Below are 24,345 nucleotides of genomic sequence, written 5' to 3'. Positions count from 1 at the left end.
AAAAAAGGCTTAGGTTTGAATCCAGGTTCCACTGCCTATAAATTAAGACCTTGGGCAAATTATTCCTTTATTTGTTTCTTTTCTCAGAGACAGGGTCTCACTATGTTATCCAGGCTGGCCTTGAACTCCTGAGCTAAAGGGATCCTCCTACCTTAGCCTCCCAAGTAGCTAGGACTACAGGCACACACCACTGTGCCTGGCTTCAAATTACTTGTTTGAATCTTTGTTTTCTAATCTATAAGATGGGCATGATACTCTTCTCACTCTTTATTGTCATAGTTAAATGTAATAACATTAAAAAATGCTTAGTAGAGTGTCTGGCATGACAGACACTTGATGAATGATACTTTTTATCACTATTATTCTCATCATCTAAGAAACTTCAATTTGATATAGTCAAATATTCTATTCTACTAACCTACCTCTCTAAGTGAGGGCTACTCTGTAACATACTGCTATGGAAATATTAGGAATCTGCCCTAGGCATGTATAAATAAGTACTTTGTACTCAAATGAGTATAAATTAAACCTTTGGTATAATATCTATGGGGAGATAAAACTTTAATTGCCATATAGGAAACCACTGGGGAATTTGGGATGATTTCATGTGTTTGTTTTGGGTTTGCTATTGCTGTTGTTGTTTTTAGAGATGAGGTCTCACTATGGTGCCCAAGATGGTCTCGAACTCCTGGTCTTAAGTGAGCCTCCTGCCTAGCCCTCCCAAAGTGCTAGGATTATAGGTGTGAGCCATAGCACCCAGCCTAAGTTTTTACCATTAGGAAGCAAATGTTTTGTGGAGAAGCTATAGTTTTGAATAGCAATTTAAAGAAGAAAAATAGATGATTGAGAAAAGGTAGAAGTGGAGAAAGGTGTCATTGGGAAGCCCCACATATGGTAAGATAACTATGTGTGCCATGGATCACAAACAGGCTAGCCTGGTTGAAGCAAAAAGGTTGATACAGAACGTAACGGGATGAGGGCATTAGATAGGTAAGGAAGTGACAGATGAAAAATCAAGAGTGGTAGCTGATGATGATTGGTGATACTGTATATGATTTTGTGCACTGATATACCATTTTTCCTTTCTTTTTCCATCTACGTGGATCTCAAAGATGAGCAATCTTCTCTCTGGAGGTGGATAAGACAGAACATTTTGCAAGCCCTTTAAGTCCTTCAGAAAACACAAACATCCTGTGATCTGTCACTCAGGATTCTGACTCAGACTGGGAATCTGAGCAATGCTCGTGGTAATAGGCCAGGACCAGGCCCTAAACATCTGGCTGCTCCACTCCATGGATCTTTGGCATGTTAAATGTCAACAGACCTTGGGGATATAAAGTTGACTCAGTCAGAAAACATCTACGGTCTACATGGAAAAGAAAGTCTTTTGGAAAGAAAAGAAGGCAGGGTTTCTGAACCCTCCATCAGGATTTCCCTACTCCACTCTGTTTCTATTAGATGGGAGGCATGAGGAAAGGGTACTTAGGCACTTTTTCAAGTCATCTGCTGGTCAGGGCTATTTGTAACTCTAATCTCATATTCATACCAATCCTTTCTAAATCCAATCCTATATTTAAAACATGCTGTATTACAACCTTAGTTTGGTTTCCCATGTGTACTCCAGTTCCACTGTCAAGTGGTAAGTACTGGATTATCCCTAGATAGATTCACCAAAAGATTATACAAGTCCTTAGAGGAGGGAAGTGAGACTGTAGAAGAGACTCAGCATCCAACAAATATATCACATAGTATGTTCAAACGACTCTAAGTACTACACCAAAACAATGACTTTCCTGACCACCATCCTAACCATAACCCCAACCCTGGGCAATTTCATCTTATCATATTGCTTCAAATATTATACATGCTTTAAATAATATAGGCTGATGCCATTTTTACCTGCACTCTCAATTTTTTTTTTTCTTTTTCTTTTTGTTTTTGAGACTGAGTCTTGCGCTATCGCCCAGGCTGGAGTGATCTCGGCTCACAGCAACCTCTGCCTCCCGGGTTTAAGCAATTCTCCTGCCTCAGCCAACCAAGTAGCTAGGATTACAGGGATGTGCCACCATACCCAGCTAATTTTGTATTTTTAGTAGAGACGGGTTTTTCACTATGTTAGTCAGGCTGGTCTCGAACCCCTGACCTCAGGTGATCCACCCACCTCAGCCTCCCAAAGTGCTGGGATTACAGGCATGAGCCACCATGCCCAGTTCCAATCTCAATTTCTGTTAAATTCAGATCCATATTTCCAACTGCTACTCTACATCAAAAATTTCCTCTTGGCTATTCTTACAGCACTTAAAACTCAAAATGTTTATAATCAAATACTTTATCTTCTTCTGTTCTACTCACTCTATCTACAGTCTCATCTGAAACAACAAAAAACTGCTTATCTTTCATCGGTAACCACTATATTTCTTAACACAATCATCTTCAATACAGACACCTGACCTAGAAACCCAAGTCTCCACTGACCCATTTGTCTTTCTGTACCCCTGTCCTATCTAATTAGTAACCAAGGCTCATTGGTGCTATCTTCCAAATTACTCTTGAATTTATTCTCTCCTCTCCATTCCCACCACCACTGATTAATGTGACATTTATCATTTCAAGTCTGGACTTTGGTACTGGACACTAACTGTCTCTGGTTTCTCTCTCTTCCAATCCCATCCTTTACAAGGATTACAATATAATCATTTCAATTTTCTGCTTAACGTCCTTCAAAGACCCTTTATCTTACTACAGAGGTCTTCATACTTCTTCACCTGCCACTCACACCCTTTGCTTTCTGCTACTAAGCAACCCTTCCTGCTTCTGTCTCCTACATGCAGCTATTCCACCTAAACCTACTTAATGCATGTCCATCCTGTGGGACTGTGCTCACTCATGAAATTTTGGCCTAGAAGTCTCTTCTCCTGCTGTTGTTGTTTTCACTCTGAGCATCTCCTAGAAATAGTTCAAGATTCAGTCTCAGAGTCCATGATGCCAGCAGGAAGAAAGAACAGATGTCTCCTCCATGGTTCCACAGATTGTTGCATGCCACTATCACTTATTTGATTTCACTGATGGCTGTGTTTAGGTGTGCCACTGTGCCTGGCCCAGGGTCTAGTCATCTTTGTAGCCCTAGCACCTAACATATGTAGGCACTCCGTAAATAATGGTGAATTAAAATAAACTGAATTTTAATAGCAACTGTCTCCTATTTCCGGAAGTTCCTCTAACAATATGATGTAGGCCTTATATTTAAAAGTAGCCATTATTCTCATAAGTTTTATATTTTGTTGACAGCTAAATACACTAAGAGTCCTGTCTGGGTAAGGGTCATTCTGTGGCCAATTTAAATGGTATTGTGATTATATTAGGTCCATATTGTTTGGAATCTAACTAACTTGTCTGATCTCAGAAAAAAAAAAAAAGAAGAAGAAGAAAGCACAGGTAAAAACCCCTCTCACGAACAGCAATGAAGTAGTTAACTTTGGCTACCAGTGCACCTTCTACATTCATAATTATTGTCACTGATGCTTTAGAGCACCCAGAATAGGGAAATAGTGTACAACTGAGAACTATTAAATTCTAACAGGCTAAGCACAGTGGCTAACACCTGTAATGCCAGTACTTTGGGAGGCAAAGGCAGGCAGATCACTTGAGGCCAGGAATTTGAAACCAACCTGGCCAATATGGTGAAACCCCATCTGTACTGAAAGTATAAAAAATGCCGGGCGCGGTGGCTCAAGCCTGTAATCCCAGCACTTTGGGAGGCCGGAGACTGGTGGGATCACCAGGTCAGGAGATCGAGAGCATCCTGGCTAACACGGGTGAAACCGTCTCTACTAAAAAACATACAAAAAAAACTAGCCCGGCGAAGGTGGTGGGCGCCTGTAGTCCCAGTTACTCCGGAGGCTGAGGCAGGAGAAGGGGGTAAACCGTGAGGCGGAGCTTGCAGGAGCTGAGATCCGGCCATGCACTCCAGCCTGAGCGACGAGTGAGACTCCGTCTCAAAAAAAAAAAAAAAAAAAAAAAAAGAAAGAAAGAAAGTATAAAAAATTAGCCAGGCGTGGTGTTGTATACCTGCAATCTCAGCTACTCGGGAGGCTGATGCATGAGAATCACCTGAACCCAGGAGGCGAAGGTTGCAGTGAGCCAAGGTTTTGCCACTAAACTCCAGCCTGGGAGACAGAGTCTTGCTCTGTCTCAAAAAAAATAAAAAATAAAAAATAAAAATCAAACAGGTAGCATAGAGACAAAATCTGTGAAAAACTAAACACTGAATTGTTATTTTATAAATAAAGTGTTCCACTCCTTATCTCAAAATCTTTAAGTGCTATATTTTCCCCGCTCACATAAAAAAGTAACCATTTATGTAATTCAAATGATAATAAAGAAATAACTATTTTATTAAATATGAATGACCTTAAGGAACAAGTATTATCTTTAAAAACCTGTTCAGAATTGGTAATTTTATATTTCCATCCATCTTCTGAATTATATTACCTTTTTACCACTTTTGTAGATTACTATGATAAATTCTTGCCTTACCAACAGCTATTGATTTTAATTATTGAGATACCAATGATCTCGCAGGGGGATGCCAATTATTATGAATTATCTGTGGAAGACAATGGTGCTGTGTATGTATGCACAGAGAATTAGGGACACTGTCTTGCTCAATCAATTTTCAGTCAATGAGCTCATCAGCTAAATCTGATGAACTGACAGAGAATCCAAACAGAGTAATACAATACTAAGACAGTAGTCGGTTTGCCCAGAGAAGTCAGATGAGGAAGGGCATTGAGCCAAGTCCAGAGATTCAGGGCAGACTCCAAATGAGCTCTAGCTATCAGCAAGACAATATCTCTTGTTTTCCATCCCATGTAAATTATAAAAACAAGAGGATGTGGCCATTATGGTGTCTTTCCCAAAAACCACTCATGTAGCTGTGATGTGAGCAGCTACAGAATTCCACAGGTCGACAGTGGAGGGAGAACCTTAGCCCTAATCTCAGGGCCACTGGATTTAGAAGCATCCACAGCAAATACAGTAACTTATTAGTTTTCCTCATTTAGCCAGGAGGTCTGGAAAGGGAACTTGTCTCCCACCGAAAAAAAAAAAAAAAAAAAAAATGATACTTTGATTGCAAGTCTAAATCCAGGATCTGATTTTGGCAAGTCCTTTAATCTCTCAATATCTTATTGTAGAAATAATGATTTAAAAAAACCCCACAAAAAGTCCTATCTAGCTTAAGTAATTGTGCTGACCCAATGACATAAATGGTTTGAGTCTTTATAAACTGCCATCCTATGTACAGGTAAAATAGAATGGTGGGGAAGCATCCACCTAGAACACGGATATTCTTCTTTTAATCCTTCATCAATTATTGAGCATCTCCTATGCCAGGTTCTGCTTTATATGCTTAGGAAACCATGAAAACAAGATAGCTTAGATCTCATTCATTTTGGAGCTTCCACTAGGCATTTGATCCATGTGCAACCAGCTTGTAAAACGCTGGTCATACACAAGTTTTGGGCTCTGCCCTCAAGCAGAGGGGCATGGAGAAGATTATGAGACAGATGATGATAGTAATAAGATGATGCATTGAAATCAGTGCAAATCCATTTCATCTCCATCCCAACCTCACCTTTCCACTGCATCATTGAGTTTGGTGTTCCATTTAGGAGGTCCTGGATGTGAATTCACCCTCTGTTCGAAATAATAATGGCCCTCTTCTCATAGGGTGGTGTTCTCAATGACCCCAGCAGACATAAATATCCTGCAGGAGCTTCCATTCTAACAGGGAGATCGAGACAATAAACATAAGCACAGGATATAATGTAGCATATAATTGGAAAGTGATGACTGCTATGGGAGAAAAAAATAGAGCATGGAAAAGGGATTGGGAGTGCAGAGGGCACAGTAGTGGATTTGATATTTTAAAAAGAGTGAGAAAGCAACTACTAGAAAGATTTGGATTCTCATTTCGGGTCACCATTCAGAAAAGCTAAGTTTGCTGTATAGTAAGGCTCAGGAGATCTGATCCTGACTGTAGAAACCTCTGATTATAGAATCTTGGATTGTATCTCCCACTTCATCCTTCTAGACCATCCTATAAGACCTATAAGATTCCATCTGAGAAATCCCTAGGAGTTCTTGGGAAGAAGAAAGATTGTTGGTTGGAATAAAAACAGGGTTGAATGAGTTCCAGAAAGCCGGTTTCTCAAACTTGTGGACAACAATCTGCAGAAGAAGACAACTTCAAAAAACCAAGTAGAAGCAACATGCAGAGATGAGAGGGGCTTCCTCAGGAAAGAAGGCAGCTGGTCCACAGCAGAAAAATCTTGAACCACCTCTCCCAGGAATATGGAGGGTCACTCTGCAGAGAACTTCCTCACTTCAGGATCCATGAGGAAGACCAGAAAGAACAAACAGAGGACTCCTGGAAACAGATATGGGGGCAGTACCAGCAAAGCACCTTAGAACCCAAGGAAGGAAAGAGCCTGGGCAGACCTCACTGTTGAAAGCGAGGACACATTTAAGAACATAATGGAAGTTAAAGTGAAGATGCCTGAAGAAACGAAACCATGGCTTGTTACGGACTGGGACTTAGTTACCAAGCAGAAGTAGCTGTTTTAACTCCCCGCTAAGCAAAATGTAGATGCAATTCTAAAGGAGTATGCAAATTGCAAAAAATCACAGGGAAACGTCAATAATAAGGCATAGGCAGTTAATGAAGTTGTGGCAAGAATAAAAGAATATTTCGACGTGATGTTACACACTCAGCTGCTCTACAAATTTGAGAGGCCCTAGTATGCGGAAATCCTCTTGGTTCACCCCAATGCTCCTGTGTCCCAGGTTTAAGGAGCACACACCTACTGAGGTTATTTGTAACAATTGGAGAAATGTTGGCCTATACATCCCTTGACGAGAAGAGCCTTGCATTATTGTTGGGCTATTTGCATGATTTCCTGAAATATCTGGCAAAGAATTCTGCATCCCTGTTTACTGGCGGTGATGACAAAGTAGCTTCTGCTAAGTACTACCACAAAGCCCTGTGCTAGTCTATAGACCACTCACTGTTATTTGCCTGAGATCTGGAAACACTTTTTGATCTTAGTCTTTTTCTTGTAAAATTGATGTTCTTTAACATTGTTAATGTATAACAGGGCTTAAGTTTCAGTTTGTTTTCTGTTCTGTTTTAAACAGAAAATAAAAGGAGTGTAAGTTCCTTTTCTCATTTCAAAGTTGCTACCAGGTATGCAGTAATTAGAACAAAGAAGAAACATTCAGCAGAACACTTTATTGCCTAGTTGACAACACTGCTTGAATGCTGGTGGTTCTACCCCTTTGACACTACACAATTTTCTAATATGTGTTAATGCTACATGACAAAATGCCCTGACTCCTAGTGCCAAAGGTTCAATTTAATGTATATACCCAAAAACCCATGCATTTTTTTTTTATGGTGCTTGAAGTAAAACAGCCCATCCTCTGCAAATCCATCTATGTTGTTCCTTAGGATCAACAATATGTGATCAGCTTGAGCCTAGGAGTTCAAGGCTGCAATGAACTATGATCCCACCACTGCACTCCATATATATTCTATCTTTGCTCAAATTGTTGAAGGGTAGTGGTTTGTTTCATGGTTTTTGTATTTGAGTCTAATGCACGTTGTAACATGATAGAGGCAATGCATTATTGTGTAAGCCACAGTTTTCTAGAAAAGTTGATATTACATTTCCTTTTACAAATTCCTTTCATCTGAGATTTTGGTGCACCCATCACCCGAGCAGTGTGCACTGTACCCAATGTGTGGTCTTTGATCCCTGTGTGCGTAGCTGTGTGAGTGAAGCGTGTAGGTGTTTGGGAGCATGAGTGTGTGTGAATATATGAGTGTGTGAATACAAATTACAAATATAATAGGAATTACACTTCAGATCTTAAAATTTATTTCTAAATTTCAAAGCAAAAAAAGAAAAAAAGAAAAAAGAAACAATAAGAAAGTGCCTTTGGAGGAAAGACCTAAAGGTGAGGAAGTAAGACATGTGTGGGCTTGTAGGGGAAGAGTTCTCAACAGAGGGGAAGGCCAGAGAGGGCCAGACCAGCAAGGAAAACAGAGGGACCAAGTAGGCCAGTGGTTGGAGTGGTCAGAGATAGCCATGGTGGGATCATGGAGAGCCTTTTGTTCTTGATTTGACCTGATCAGATTTCTGTTTCACAAGGATCCTTCTGGCTGCTCTGTTGAGAACAGATTGTAGAGGCAAGTACAGGAAGAATGAACCCAGTCATCACTATGCAGTGGTGATGGGTTGGACCCCTGTGATAGTGGTTGGAGTGTTGACAAGTGGTCAGTTTCCAGTTGCATCTGAAGATAAAGCCATCAGGACTTCATGATGGGTTAAATGTACAGGATTAGAGAAAGCAAGAGAGGAGTCACAGAAGATTAAAAGGATTTGGGCAAGAGTCACCAGAAGATGGAGGTGCCAGCAACAGAGACCTGCGGATAATGCAGAAACCTGGAACTTCTGTACCTTCTCTTCTAGTTTCCAGGGCATCTTCCTGCAAGTGCATAAAACTGGAGGTAGAGGAACAAAGCTGATATGGTCCTATTTGGTGACTGTAGGAGAGACTGACCACTAAGACAATTTCATCCCTCGAGACCTCAGTTTCCCTAGTTATAACATGAGATAGGTCAGTTACATAAGGACAGAATTCCTTTCTCGCTGTTAAATTCAAGAACCTAGATCTGCAATCAATTCTCCAATCTTTCAAGCCTTCTTTTTGATACTTTTTTTTCCTTGGGAAAACATCTCAATAATGAAATCCAATCTTTAAAAATGTTCCTTTTGGTTTTAAACAAAATTATATTGTGATTATATTGTGATTGGCTTGAGCCTAGTTCAAGGCTGCAGTGAGCTATGATCCCACCACTGCACTCCATATATATGTATGTGTGTATATATATATGTTCTCGCTATATATGCACTATATATATAGTGATCAAAATATTTGATCAAAATATCAAAAAATGTTTTTAATAAGTCAGCTTCTCTAAAATAAAAATAAGCATGTGTTGCAATTGTTTACACAATACTTTGTTCCAGGTAGGTACATGACTAATCGGGAAACATATCTCCTATGTCATATTTAATCAGAAATTGTGCTCACAAGGTTAAATTACAGCATTCATTTTGTGCCACTGTGAAAATACTCCCTTCCATTTTAACAGGACTAAAAATGCTCCCAAAGCTGCCTAAAAGAATATTCAGCTCCTAAAGGTTCTTGCTGCATTTTTATTTCCCTTGGTAACAGCACTTTCAATAACACTGGTAGAAGAAAAGAAGTCACCGTAAAGGATGAAGATGGAGTATCTGATACTATAATACTAGCCAGATGCTAGAGGAGAATGTAATACAGGCTGAGTATTCAAAATTTGTAACTTTTTGAGCATCAACATGGTATCACAAGTGGAAAATTCCACATACAAGTACTTAAAACATACTGCTTCATGCAAAAATTTATTTAAAATATTGTATAAAAAACCTTTAGGCTATGTACACTGAATAAGCTGTGTATGAAATATAAATGAATGTTGTGTTTAGACTTGGGTCCCCTTCCAAGATATCTCATTATATACATGCAAATATTCCAAAACCATAAAAAATCCAAAATCTTCGGAAACATCTGGTCCCCAGCATTTCTGATAAAGGATACTCAATCTGTATAAATTATACACAATTTAATTAATTTATTTTATATATATACGTATTTTTTTTAGATGAAGTTTCACTCTGTGGCCCAGGCTGAAGTGCAATGGTGCAATCTCGGCTCACTGCAACCTCCACCTCTCAGGTTCAAGAAGCCTCCTGTCTCAGCCTCCCAAGTAGCTGGGGCTACAGGCATGTACCACCATGCTGGCTAATTTTTGTATTTTTATCCTAATATAATTTTGGCCTAATTTAATTTAAATCCAGAAATAATCCCTTAAACTTTGTAGCTCACAAACACATCCTCCTTCTTTCCTCACAACATTCCGTCAGACTCAGGGAACATCATCACACATCAACATCATCATAGTTTGTATACTGAGTGCTAAATATGTGCAAGGCATTGTTCCAAGAGATATCATGACTTAACTCATTTAATGCTCACAACCATCCTGTGAGAAGCAGGTCATTATTATTTCCATGGTCAGAGAGAAGGTGGATTCACATCCAGGACCTCCTAAACCCAATCCCAAGCTCAGTGGTGCAGTGAAAGAGTGAGGTTGGGTTGGAGATGAAATGGATTGCACTGATTTCAATGCATCGTCATATTACCATCATTGTCTCATAATCTCCATGCCCCTCTGCTTGAGGAGAGAGGCGCCAAAACTTGTGTATGACTGGCATTTTGCAAGCTGGTTACACATTAATAAAAGGCCCTGTGGAAGTTCCAAAACGAATGAGATCTAAGCTATCTTGTTCTCATGGTTTCCCAAGCCCCAGTAGAGCCTGGCATACCATAGGCACACTATGGATGCTCCCTGAGTTCATAAACATAAAGATGATACACAGGTGAGTAAGCAATACTGGGGGCAGGTGAAAGGGAGAACAACGAGGCAATACTCCCAGAGCCCCTCCTACTTAGCGTGTCCAGGCTTCTATGTGGGGAGACAGCGCACTTCCGAGACACTCCTGCCCACTCCTTTCTGGCTCGCTGAGTGAGGCCAGTTTCAAGCCTCAGCCCACGCCTGGCTCCAATACCAGCAGAGCGGGTTTGTGCCCACTGCGCACCTCAGCGAGAGGAAGGCGTGCCTAGCTGGGAGGCGGGGCTCGAGAGGCCGGGCACACGCAGACACACTCATACTCTCACTACGCACGTTCTCACACTCTCATTCACACCCCACTCACCCTGTGCACACCCCCAGTTTCTCGTATTCCTCACAGTCACACATTCACACATTCATATATTCACACACACCCATGCTCCCAAACACCTACACGCTTCACTCACACAGCTACGCGCACAGGGATCAAGGACCACACATTGGGTACAGTGCACACTGGTCGAGTGATGGGTGCACCAAAGTCTCAGAAATCACTACTAAAGAACTTATCCATGTAACCTAACACCACCTGTTCCCCCAAAAAACTATTGAAATAATTTTAAAATAAAAAAAGAAAATCTCATTCCCTGCCCTCATTCTAATTCATTTTTCACCTCTTCACACGCCATCACGCCCACGTACCTTAATCTCATTCTCGACAGCACACTCATGCTCGCGCTCATGCACACTCGCCCCCACCTCTCCTTCGCTCTTTACACGCGCTTGCGTGCAGACACACTCAAGGGCCCCCTACCCAGTTACACTCACGCATGCGCACAGACTCACAGGCGAACTCGGCCGCCTCACTCGCGCATGCGCATCCGTCGCGGAGAGTTATGCTGTGCCTGGTGTGGGCGCCGGTGTTCGGTGTTTGGTGGCCTTTGCGGATGGGCTTGTTTTGAGGCTGTAGGGTCAGTGCGATCGCTTAGATTTCCTTGGTTTCCCAGTGAGAAATAAGTTAGCCAGGAAGAGAGAGTGGCGGAGACCCAGGGAGACCGAGACTGGAGGAAGGGAGTAGGTTGCGGTTCTAGAGCCATGGGAGCAAGAGCGCCGGGTAGAGCTGTTGCTCAGAGAGCGCCTCGCGCAGCCCTGGAACCTGTTTGTTTACCCTCTTCCTCGGAGCGGCTTATCCAGCCTCTCATTTCTTCTGCCTCCCTTGGCCTCGCCCAGGTGTGGGACCGAGGCAAGTGAGGACTGACTTAGGACCGTCCCTGGCCGCGCAGCATGGGGTTCCCGCGCCCTGTCCCTATGCCCCGGGGACACAGCTCAGGAGGCTGAAAAAGGGACTCAGCGTTAGAAACTATGGTTGGAATTCTCCCTCTGCCACTTGCTATGTGACCTTGGCCAGGTTACCGTGTTTCAGAGCCTCTGTTTCCTATCTGAAATAAGGAATCATTCATTCAACAAATATTAATTGCCATCCTAATATATGTTACCTCTGGGCTGGACGTTTGGCATACACTGGTGAATATATAAAACAGACCCAGTTTCTGCCCAGGAGCAGTTTGCAGTCAACAAGCACATGGATTGATTATGATGAGGGCTTTTGAATTAAATAATAAAATACTGCTTTCATCCACTCCGAATGTTTTTCAGCGGTTACTGTGTTCTGGGCACAGTTGAATAAAAACAGTCATGTTCCCTGTCCTCATTCTAATTTCAGTCCGTGCCCTTTCTGTCATATGGGCCACATTGGACTGGCCATCAGAACCTTTAATATATAGGAAAACCACACTAACTAACAAATGGACAGCCAACAAATAAGGAAGTAATAAAAGCACCTACCTCACAGGGTTGCTGTGAGAAAGAAAGGAGGCATTAAAGTCTTAACCCACTGCCAGGCATAGAGTAGGTGTTCAATAAATGCTAGGTGTTATTAGGTGGTTAGTATTGCTTAGTGCCTAAGACGCTCTGCCATCACTAGCTGTGTGACCTTGGTTTAGTCTTTGAACTTCAATAGTTCAAATAGGGTTCTCCGCAAACATAATTCGGAGAAAATAATGGCGTTTTATCTGGGAGGGCTATTGTACGGATTAAATGAGGTCAAGCAGGCAAGGCTCTTGGTTCAGGAACTGCCACATAGAGCTCGGAAAAAATATAGCTACGAGTATTGCCATATACTCGAATGGCGACTGTTTTCCTCCTATGCAAAGCAGGTCGGTGTGCAGCAAAGCTGGGAGGTTTCTACGATCATAAGAACGTTTTGAAATTTAGAGAGCAGTCCCAAGCCAGGAAGCCAGAGCCTTTGACGCGGGCAAGGAGTGGCGAGGTTCCCCTAGCAGGCCAGGTTAATGTAGCTGCTGAACGCAGGTATGTCCAGAAACCAAAGGCTAGAAAAATCCCACACTGGGCGCCTTCAGGGTGTGAGCGCCAGGCTGTGGAGGAGCCTTAGAGAGCAACACCCAGCCCGGAAAAGGTGCGGGGGGACGGACAGATGATTGTGCAGCGGTTTCTTGGCTCCTGGTTGCCAAGCCCAGGGACTCTGATACCTAATTTACAAGGTTCAAGAGCCCATGGAGCTGCAGGTCCCTGATAATAATAAAACCAGCAAGAGAAGCCACGAGCCTTACCAGGCCCGATGTTAGGCAGTCCTTAATTCCTCACAAAAAACTCGAAGACGGCGGCATTTTCTCTGTTTTACAGATGCAGAAACTGAAATTCTTTCTCCACTTTCCTTGGTCTCCTTTCAGTTTTTGCAATTAACCAAGAGAAACTCTCCGAGGCTCCCTTGAGCACCCTTCGGTGGCCCGGAACGCATTCCCCATCCCTCTTTCCCAGGCCAACACCCGTACATCTTGTAGGTCTCCGTTTAAATGTCACTTCAAGCTTCGGTTTTATCATCACCCAGAGCCCCTTGAGCTTTTCTTTCATATTCACACGACCTTTTTAACTCACCAGCTCCGAGTTAATTTGTTGATTTGCTTAACCTGGAAACTCCCCGGGTGCGGGTCTTGTGCTACTGAATTCCCTGGCGCGCAGCCTGGGGTATATAGTAGGCGCTCAATATACACTTTCCAACTATCAGATGACCAGATAAAGCTCAAAGAAGTTAAATTGCTCTCTTCAGATTCCATGATAGGAGGGCGTAGGGGGTAGGATTTATCGTTTATTTCTCAACTACATCAGAACCGCATGCAGAATTCTGGTTGTCTGGTGTCTCTCCCTCCACCTCCACCCCATCGTGTTCCAGCCTCACATCATTAAATCGAAATCTCTTAGGTAATCAGTATTTTATAAAGCTCTCCAAGTGATTTTTGTAGATAACCAAGATCAAAAACCAGAAGGGCTGAACTCCTAAACATTATAAAGGATGGCTCTTATTTTAGTGACTTTCTTGTTGTTAAGTCTTTGTTCCCATAACTAAGCAGCTATTTTGGCTCAAGCTTTTAGAAAACTTAGACCAAGGGAAGTGGGGAATTGGTATGCATGTGAATAATTCAACCCTTCTCTTACACACTCCCTGCCTCCCCCGCCCGCCCTCCAATACAAAAACCACATCTCTGAATAGGGTAGTAAAAAATAGTAAGTGCCCGGAGAACTGGAGAGGGAGGGAGGGAGGTGAAGCATTTGCTTCAATTATCCGGATAATTGTTCCCCACCTCAGGTCATTGTTACTAAAATAAAACAATATTCTATCGGATACTGTCTTGGCCTTTTCAGGCCTGCTCCCTGCAGTGTCTAGCACACGCTGGGCACAGAGTAGGCACTCAATAAATTTTATTCTGATGACGGAGGAGAGCTCTGAGGGTGGGAGAGGGATGCCTTGTTCAGCTTGAGGATTTGGGGGTGGGCGAATATTAATTAAAGTGAAGTGGGGAGCAGAGGGGCTGTGTGGCAGGCATTAAGCGCCATCAACACTTTTTCCGACTGGGTTGTTCCTGAAATTCTAAGCCAAACCCCTCACTTATTTCTCAGAAGACCTCTCCTACCACCCCCCACCCCGCCCGTTCTTCTCAGGGCCGAATTGAACTCTTGCAACTGTGGTGAGCACAAAGACGAATTCAGGTTTCTCAAAAGCCCATCCGTTCTGAATAAACACCAGGGAGAAGCAAGATTATTTTTGGTGGTGCATGAGCACAGGGCCCACAGCCTGCCCTCCCTCTAGAAAGGCTTCCCTGGCCTTGCATTAAAACTAACAATATTGGGGCAGCTGAAGGAATAGCCTGGCTCCTGAGCCCCCCATCACTCAAGCGGTGCAAGAATGTGGGGACTAGCTCTCAACTGCCCTCTTTCATCTTGACCCACAGCTTTTCAAGAGGAGCTTGAGTTCTCTATGAGTGTGTATTTGCTAATTGCAGCCGGAGCTTTAATGAGATTCTTTTAACTCCCCCAAGCTCGTTTGCAGGTTATAGCCTTATCTGGGGACCCACGTTTTCCACCCTGGCTACACATCCTGTGAACAATTGCCTCTCCAGAGCCTGAAAGGAGAGCGAGCGCCCCATTTCTGCTGAATACACGTCTCAGTTCATCCAAGGCTGGCGGGCTTTTGATGGCCACAATGCAAGTTACGCCCAAAGAGTGTCTCTTTGGTCAGATCCACAACGCTTGGCTTCACGTTTGCAAGTTAAACGGGCAGAAACCGGGCTGAAACTCCCACGCCAGACGCCGGGGACATTTCCCTCCGCCCTGCTCAGAGCAGAACTGAGGAATGGGCCTGGGTGAGGGGAGGAAAGAAAGGAGGGGTAGTTGTGAGGGGAGGGGAGGGGAGAAAAGAGTCCTCATTCTCAACAGCCATCTAGAAGACGAAAGGGGGGGCATTTTCTCTGGCATTCCTTATTTTTATTTTTTCCATTTTGCTTTGTTGGCAGCTTTACCCAAACAAAAAATAAAATAAAATGAGAGCATTTTCTCCTTGTCTTCACCTAGGTAGCTGCTTTCCTCCAGCCCCTGAAAATGTGACTCCTTCATAAAATCAAAATTTATGATTATTCAAATGTTGGGGACTGTGAAAAGAGAGGAAGAAAGAGAGAAAATTAATATTGCAGCTGTTCTTCTGATTAATGAGAGATAATTGCTCATGAAAAGTCACCCCTGTGGCATTTTGTTGTCTCCTGGATCTTTGTTCTTTTCCACTATTATTGAGGACTTTCTTGAAGACTAAGCGGTTCTTTTCAATTTTTGGGTATTCAGAAAGGGTTGCCTGGTTACAGAGAATGGGGAAATCTCGGGCTATATCGGGTAAGATGTGCCACAGACAGCAATATCACAATGCCACTCGGAGAAAAGGATGGATACAAGTTAACGATGCACTTTCAATAAAACATTCATAGACTTGTTCACGCTTTGATAATGACCTCATTAAAGGGAGCTGGGGGCAAGTAAGTCCTGTCTCCTGTTTGTGTTCTGCTAACAAAACCCAGCTTTGAGATCATTCATCGCTTTGGAAACTAATATGAAATCAATGTAAGGGGAGCAAATAAATCCGAGGCGGCCCCGCCAACTCCCCGGCTGTCCCGCCCTGCCTGCAGCCTCCATTTGGAGCTGGAGAACCATGTGGGCAAATGCTGAAACTAAGAGAAAAAAGGACTGGGGATGAAAGGGAGGGGGGATTTTGGAGGACACAGAGGGAGGGGCAAAGTGGGAGTTACAGCCTGAAAAAAACAGCTAAGCACTGGAACGGGTCAGAACTCTGGGGCCTGTTGAATAAGCAACGCTAAGTCCCCGCCCTTTACTTTCCCTGACTTTGCCCATGAAAGGAAACAGGAAGAAAGAGAAGTGAGACAGGAGTGTGGGGTTCAGGTCAGGTGCCATTGCAGAGCTGGGAAGAAGTACTGGAGACCTTTTGAAAGCTAGAACTAAGAATTCAAATCTCAAGGTTGGGCTGAAAGGAAACTGCTCACCCAGGCTCAAGTTGGAGAATCCAGAGACAAGAAGGCCATGCCTCTGCTGTTCTTTCTAGAACAGCTTTGATTTTTTTTTTCTAAGTTGAGGGTAAGAGTGGAGAGCCCTGGCCAGAAGGAAGTACAAAGAACAATTTTGTTACCATTGCATATGTGACACTGTCTTGCACTCAAGGAAGACAAAACCACCCTCTATCATCCCGAGCAAGAGGGAGATAATAAAAAGATTTCCTCCTTCCTTTAAAAGAACTAATTTTCTCCTTGAATTATGAAAGTAATGGCTTAGGTAACAGCCTGTACTCTGTACCCAACTGCTTAATACCAAATAAATCCTTCCACGTGGCTCCCGGAGTCGTGGCAATTAGAGCTCATTATAGGCTCATAAGAGCTCTCATTTTGGGGATTACTTAATGGACGATGAAATTTTATCAGACAGAATCACTGAGAAATAAAATTGTATGGCAGCTCAGGCACCATGGGCACACGCCAATGGTCTGTCTGCTCCCTCTCAGGAAAAGAAAGCTGAACTTGGGATCTCCTGCTGGTTCAGGGCACTGCACTCTGGGGAACGGTAGGGCTGGGCAGGGCCAGTGGATGGATGGGTGGGGGGCAGTGCTGCCCTGGGGGCATGGAGGGTAGGCTTCCTTTGAGGAGGGGATAGGCAAGTAGGGCCAGATGGGGGCTGGACTCAGAAAAGGAGGAGGGAGAGAGACTGGCAGACACTGAGTTCCAAAGAGAACTAGAGAAATGACTCAGAGTGGACAGAGACTATGCAAGAAATAGGATTCCAGTATACTTGCTCTTGGTGGGCTGAAGCAATTAACCAAGTACCCTAAGGGGCAAGTTTTTCAGACATGGTCTTGCTTTCAGCCTTAGCCTGGTCTGAAACCACTGCTCCCCTTGAAGCCCTTAGGAAACCCCATGAGCCCCTCACATTTTTCAAAATTCCTTGGCACTGAAAAATGAAAGTTTCCATAGTAAGACACAAATTGAATAAGATGCACAAGCCTCTTCCATAGTTAAGATTCTCTAAAGTAAAATGGTCTGCACAAGGGTGCGATTTCTAGGACTTTAGCAAAGGAGCTCTTCCTCTGAGCACACCCCAAACCACTGGGAACTTTGTGACTCAAACCATCAGCCCAAAACAGACCATGGAAAACCTGGTACCTAACCCAGAGGAGGAAAAGAGAAAAAGCTATTATTCTTAAAGAGTATCTATATCTATATCTATATCTATATATGCATATATAGTTGCAAAGTGAATAGGGGAAATCGAGTCATCTATTTGGACGGTTTAGGACTGTAAAAAATATCCTGCTATTCAGCAGGGTACTTTTTTTTTTATTGCCAGTCTCCATCAGTGGGCTCCAAGCCTTCTTCCTGGGGCTGAAATGATTTCAGGGATTGCCTAGATCCTCCAGTCATGAACAATGGTGGGCTGGGGTGAGCCTGAGTGTCTGCAAACCTTGTGGTACAAAAGTAGTTACAGCTGAGCTGCCCCCTGTTAAGCCCTGAGACTCCTTAATTGTTGTCACAAGATGTTGGATTAGCACATTTCTGGAATAGCTGTCTGTTTACACTCCAGAGACCCACCGTCCACTAACCGCTTTCTAATTGAATTCTAATCACATTCAAATAGCTCAATAACCAGCCTCAGCTGCAATTCATAAAACTTTAATTGCCATCCATAAATCCTGGGCTCCCCAGAGCAGGGCATCCCTACAACCCAATTACACTTCTCTAGCAGGCAAGAGAGACCATCACAGAGATGGAGAGGGGAAGACAGAGGATGGAAAGATAGAGCCGTGCCTCTTGCTAGCGCTCTCCTGGATTTGGGCACCTTGTTCTCTCAGGTGGAGGGAGTCCTGTCTCTAAGTTTCTTAGCACCATCATGAACTGAAGATTGAAGTTAACTGTTCTGGAAAAAGGATCAGACTAGCTACTGCCCAACCTCATGGCCCCAACCAGATTTTCTGCAGGGGGAAACGAAGAGAGAAAATGGCTACCTCTGCCACCTTGCCTTCTCCAAAGATTAATAGTCCCAATAGCTTGGCAGCCACCCCTTCTTGGGTAGCGAGGGGTTTGCAAAACTTCCATGGACCAGAGAGATTTCCCTTACAAAGCCTCTTCTGCCAATCAGAGGCGAGATTCCCTGGGTGGCTGAATTCTCTTCATCCTTTTTAGGTTCTTAGGATGCAGAGGAAAGAGTGCTTCCTGGTTAGCCTTGCTAAGTTGCCCAAGATTGGTAAAAATGAGCGGACAGGAAATCCTCAGACCCAGAGCGAAGGTCTATCTAATCCCTGCTCCGTCTTTAGGAGGGCTTGATGTTTGGGGTCCTCTCTCCAAAATCTTCAGGATGGAGTTTGTAGGGCTGCCCTGGAATGCCATGATGTTGACTATTTGGAGAAAGAAAAGGGTGACTCTTCCACATCTCTCTCTCTCTCTCTGCGGAAGTGTGAGGCGCCGATCAGAAAGGGAAACAAGGAAGGGTCGTTGGTCTGAGTGGCCCCAGGAGGGCCCCAAGTACAAAGCCACTTTAGACCTTGTCCAACATCAGCATGAAAAGCTTGACGGCTTCTTAGCTGGGAGGCCTCACTGTTCTGCGCCGAACTGTCCTGAACTAACCACTTGAATGACCTCTGCCAAGTCCAAAAGCTGTGGACAGGGGTAGGTGTAACCGTGGCCAGAGCTGCGCTCAGGGACTGGAAGACTGCCAGTCCGCCGCCCGCACAATCCTGCTCCAAACCGCAGGCCTCACACTTCACCGCGCCGCAGCCACCCCTACCACAGAGGAGCTGGGAACACCGCGCATTCCTATTAAAAAGGCCTCCAAGTCCCCACCTGGTACGCTCTGCGGCGGGGCGTGGGTAAGAGTTGGGCTGGGGCCAGGGTAGCGAGAGGTGGTGGGATGGAGGATGCAGCGCTGTGATTTCTCGGTAAAGCGTGGAGAAAGAGGGGGAGGAGGCCGGCCTCCCCGGGAAATTAACAAAACCTACACTTTGCAAAGTCTCCCCCATCCCCTCCCCGAGTTCTTCCCCGCCGCGCGCCCGCCCCCCCTCGCGGCTTCTGTTGTGACTCGGGCAGCCTATCCCGAGGGTGGGGAGCTGCCGAGGAGCCTGAGCCGAGCGGTACTCCGCAGCATCACGTGCCAGGGTGGGGGGCTATAAAATACTCGAGCCGGGGCGCCGGGCGGGGGACGTGAGGACCAACCCTCTCCGGGGACCCCTTTGTTCCCAGCCCAGACGCCAACACTTCTGCGTCCCCAAGGGCTTCACTGCCCGTGTGTGCGCGGCTTCCAGGGCAGAGCTTAGAACACTAGAGGAGAGGGGTCGCCGCGACCGGCCGGGGCTTCCAGGCACCAACCCCTCTCGACATGTCGCGCTCCTTCTATGTCGACTCGCTCATCATCAAGGACTCCTCACGGCCTGCGCCCTCGCTGCCCGAACCTCACCCCGGGCCGGATTTCTTCATCCCTCTTGGCATGCCGTCCCCGTTGGTGATGTCCGTGTCCGGCCCCGGCTGCCCGTCCCGCAAGAGCGGCGCGTTCTGCGTGTGCCCTCTCTGCGTCACTTCGCACCTGCACTCCTCTCGGGGGTCTGTGGGCGCCGGCAGCGGGAGTGCAGGGGCCGGGGTTACCGCGGCCGGAGGCAGTGGGGTGGCGGGGGCCGCAGGGGCACTGCCTCTGCTTAAGAGCCAGTTCTCTTCGGCTCCCGGGGACGCGCAATTTTGCCCGCGGGTGAACCATGCGCACCATCACCACCACCAGCCGCAGCACCACCATCACCACCATCAGCCCCAGCAACCTGGCTCGGCCGCGGCGGCGGCAGCAGCAGCAGCGGCGGCAGCCGCCGCGGCGGCCTTGGGGCACCCGCAACACCACGCACCTGTCTGCGCCGCCACCACCTACAACGTGGCGGACCCGCGGAGATTCCACTGCCTCACCATGGGTAGGGCGGGGTCTTGGGGCACCTGCGCTCCACGCCTTTCGCGCTCCTGGGACAAACTTTCCACCTCCAGTGGAGGAAGTGAGAGCCCAGGGACAGGGTGAAGAGGGAGGAGGGGCTTTTAGTGTAACTGTAGAGTCGGCCACAGAGGTTCCACGAAGGTGGAAGTTTGTTTGCCAGCTTCTCCACTCAGCCTGGTGCATTTTACTCCTAGTACTAGGTGCTCGAGTATTGCCTTATTAGTATTGGGGCCTTAGGGACTTCGAATGTCACCCCGGAAAAACCGGAGGTTAACTGCTTGGGGTGTGGGGTGGGTGTATTTGAACCTGTGTGGCATCCCTGTTTCGGGGCTGGCTAAAGCTTTTTTATGTTTTTGGCCAAGCCTACGCGCTTCTCCGCTAGGCTCAGAGAGATGATCAGATAGTGCAAGCCCCTATCCCTCTTTAATCCTGTGACTTCGCGTCCTGTGCATCGAAGACCTTTATTTGCTTTGCACGTCTCTCTTCTTCCCCGCTAAGCAACCACGTGCCTTGAAATGGGAAAGAGATACAGATGTTCGGCTGGGATTCCCTGAATGGGTCCCTGAAATGTGTCCTGGTTAGCACGTGGGGTGGGAGCGCCTTGCCCGAGCCTTACCTCTCGACCCTCTCTTCGACCGTCCGCAGGAGGCTCTGACGCCAGCCAGGTACCCAACGGCAAGAGGATGAGGACGGCGTTCACTAGCACGCAGCTCCTGGAGCTGGAGAGAGAGTTCTCTTCCAACATGTACCTGTCTCGACTCCGGAGGATCGAAATCGCCACTTACCTGAACCTGTCGGAGAAGCAGGTGAAAATCTGGTTTCAGAACCGCCGAGTGAAGCACAAGAAGGAGGGGAAGGGCACGCAGAGGAACAGTCACGCGGGCTGCAAGTGCGTCGGGAGCCAGGTGCATTATGCGCGCTCCGAGGATGAGGACTCCCTGTCGCCGGCCTCTGCCAACGATGACAAGGAGATTTCCCCCTTATGAGGGAGAGCCTCCTCCCTCACATCCCCCACTCCTAGCAGACCAGGCAACGCCAAGCTTGGGGCACCCAGGGGCCCAAATCCTTGCTCATTGCAGTGGTCCCATCTGGAGAAGAAACGAACCTAGATGTTCTGGAATGGACAAGCTGGGCCTGACCCTTCCCGTCTCCTTCTTGACCTGTTTATCTGGGGCTCCAATTCGAAGTTATAGATTGTTTTATAAAAATGTAAATAACTTATAATCAACTCATCTCATCATATAACAGAGGAAAAACAGGGTTTGTTTAAGTTTAACACTGTATGGGGTTTTTGAAAGCGCATGTCATTTCCCCATCCCTACTCTCTTTCAGAACCCGATAAGAACACAGGGTTTATTGATTATTTTCTGTTGTCGTTTTCAAACAAAAACATCCAAGTTGAAAATAATTTAGAAAATTAGACCCTGTAGGTCTTGCTTTCTGAAATTTCACCTGAGGAGAATTTAAAATCTAAGTCACTGGAAGTCCCTTTGTATGTGAATAGTTTTATATAAAATTTATATTTATATTTATTTAAATAAATGAAACAAAACCAGAATTTTAAATTTGTGGTGTTTGCTCTCCCTATCTTCTCCTGCCCCCTCCTCCAATGTCTAGAGAAAGGCATGTATGGGAAAAAGCTATCTGAGGACTTCAAGGAAAATGTTGAGTAAGAACTTGGTAATGTGGGTCTCTTGACTGTGGGAGTTTGTGGCTCAATAGGTTTTCTATGTAACAGAAACTCTTTCCAAAGAGACACCTTTAGTCATGATGGCATCTACCAGGTAGTGCCTCTCCATCCTGAAAATAGGCAACCTCCTCACAGTTGATGGGACAAATCATTCCATTTAGAATGGCACTGACAGTTAATGACAGGTAAACGTTTACTTAGCAAGGAAAGGTGAAAATCCCCCATCTAGTATTTGTTTTCCTTCTTTCTACTTCCTCATTTCTCTCAGTACGAAAACTTGAATTATGTGAAGGAATTTGTAGAGTCAGAATAGTTTTAGGAAGAAAACAATCCATCAAACAGGTCAGAAGCAAACAGTGGAAACTTAAAAACGATGCTGCAAGCAAAATTAGCAGGTTTCCCTCAATGTCGAGAAAACAAAAAGTCAGGGACAGGAAGTATTCTGTTCAAAGATTTATAATCTCACTTTTTCAAAGCAGCCCAGAGATGCCTTTAGATCTGTGAGTTTTGGGTCTTTTTTTCCGGTCTCCCTAACGTTCAGTCATTTGGCTCCCTTCTAGTCCCCGCCCCGCGCCCCCCACCCCAAACTCCTTCCCAAAGCCTAGCAGAATCACTTTCTTTAAGCCTGGTCCCAGAGAATTATTTCTAGCTCTTCCCTCTGCGGGGCAACCTGGCTCTCTCCTCAGTGCAGCCTGGGATTGTTTTCTTAGGGAGAGAAGTGAAGAAGCTGGAAACAGGAAAATGAAGAGGTCTCATTCCCTGCAAGCTGAGCCCCACTAATCCTCGACTAGTGTGATTTCTGATTAGGTTCTATAAAGATGCCACCCAACAGGTTCAAGCCACAGGAGTTAATGACAACACACATACACAAGGGCTTTAGGTCTGATTTACTTGAGGCCGGTCGGACTGAATTTCACCAGGTGCGGCTGAGGTTCTAAAATTGGCCACGGTTTTCCCTGAGTGTTGTCTTTAGTACTCACACACACAGAGTAGGCTCAGAAGGAAGATTCCTCTTCGTTCCGGCAAGGGACACAAGGGAGGAGGGCCAGCACTGCGTCAGGCTGGAAAGGGAGCTGCAGGGGCTTTGTGCAATGTGCTGAGCTCTGTCCTGCGCAGAGGTCGCAGACAGCTGGCTCACTACTGCCCGGCCTGGGAGGCTCAAACCTCTGAATCTCTTTCCTCCCGTCTCTCACACACAGAGCTCCGGGCTCTTCACCCTGCCGCCACGAAAGGGAGGAGGCGTAGGCCGGCTGCCTTTCCAAAAGATCCTGTCTTCCTTCTTCCGAAGAAGCAGGTCTCTCCGCGCGCGAGAACAGAGGTGGGAGGAAGGGAGTTTGCAGGCGCAAAAAACAGGAGTTTAAGCAGAGTATTTCCGCCCGGGAAAGTAAGAAGCACAAAGAGCGCCTGCTGCAGCTCTTTGCGCTCTTGCCCAAAGCGAAGCTTCCTCTGGGCTGTGGGGGAGACCCCTCTGGTCCCTGTCCCATCTACCCAGCCCGGCCCCTCTGGGGCTCCGCGCTCGGGCTTAGCCCTCCCCTATGTCCATGACTAGCCCGGATCACAGTTCTTAAGCCTCGCCCAGCTCCGGGCTCCCAGCTCGCAGGCCCTGCGGAGCCACGCACTTGGAATACCTGGTACCGCGTGCGGTGGGCTCAGCTCTGCCATGCTGCAGATAGCCGCAGCGCCAACCCTGGTTAGATAGTTTGGATCTGCCTTGGATGGCTCCAGCACCTCTTGCTTCGATCTTTGGGGAAGGTCCCTAGGGAAAGGAGAATAAACAAAGTATTTCTGTCCAGAGCCCCCCCCCCCAAAAAAAGTGGGGGTGGAGAGCGATACCTATTTCGATGTTGGTACACTCTCCATAGAAGAAAAGGTTCTTCAAGGTTCCCAGGGAGGTCTTCCTTCTAGGACATCCCATGCAGAGTGGACTTTTTGGGTCACTTTCAGAAGGGAGTATGAGGTCTCCCACTGTGCTACAACAAGTTTTACATGTTCCCCTGTCCCCACTCCTCAAAAAATATCAGTGATGTTTTTGAAGTTTTAAAATCAAAATAATGCTTTGGTATTTTGGAGTCGGTCTGATTCTAAAGACCAACAGTTTCACTTTAGTTTAAGAACATTTAAGCCAACCCTCAGAAACTCACATTCTCAGCTAAATAATCTTGATATCAAACACCCATTTAAGAGGAAAGTTTAAGATGTATGGGGTCACCCTTGACAATTTCTCCACCTGGGGAAGCACTAGATACTAGTTTCCAATATGCCCCACTTGAAA

The 24,345-nt window shown here is 45.6% G+C and overlaps 1 protein-coding gene and 1 pseudogene across 1 annotated transcript; both read left to right on the top strand.

Moving 5' to 3' along the window:
• The first annotated feature begins 6,188 nt into the window (after positions 1–6,188).
• Positions 6,189–7,052, top strand: LOC108533754 (mortality factor 4-like protein 2; annotated as a pseudogene).
• Positions 7,053–19,478: 12,426 nt separating this feature from the next.
• Positions 19,479–21,722, top strand: GSX2 (GS homeobox 2). Its single transcript, XM_017878656.1, has 2 exons — positions 19,479–20,366; positions 21,029–21,722. The coding sequence occupies exons 1-2, from the start codon at positions 19,793–19,795 to the stop codon at positions 21,367–21,369; spliced, it is 915 nt and encodes a 304-aa protein (XP_017734145.1). The 5' UTR covers positions 19,479–19,792; the 3' UTR covers positions 21,370–21,722.
• The last annotated feature ends 2,623 nt before the right edge of the window (positions 21,723–24,345 follow it).

Source organism: Rhinopithecus bieti, unplaced genomic scaffold, assembly GCF_001698545.2.
Source record: "Rhinopithecus bieti isolate Rb0 unplaced genomic scaffold, ASM169854v2 scaffold_11842, whole genome shotgun sequence".
Lineage (NCBI taxonomy): Eukaryota > Metazoa > Chordata > Mammalia > Primates > Cercopithecidae > Rhinopithecus > Rhinopithecus bieti.
The sequence above is the reverse complement of the archived record's forward strand: the minus strand, read 5'-3'. Positions and strand labels throughout refer to the sequence as shown.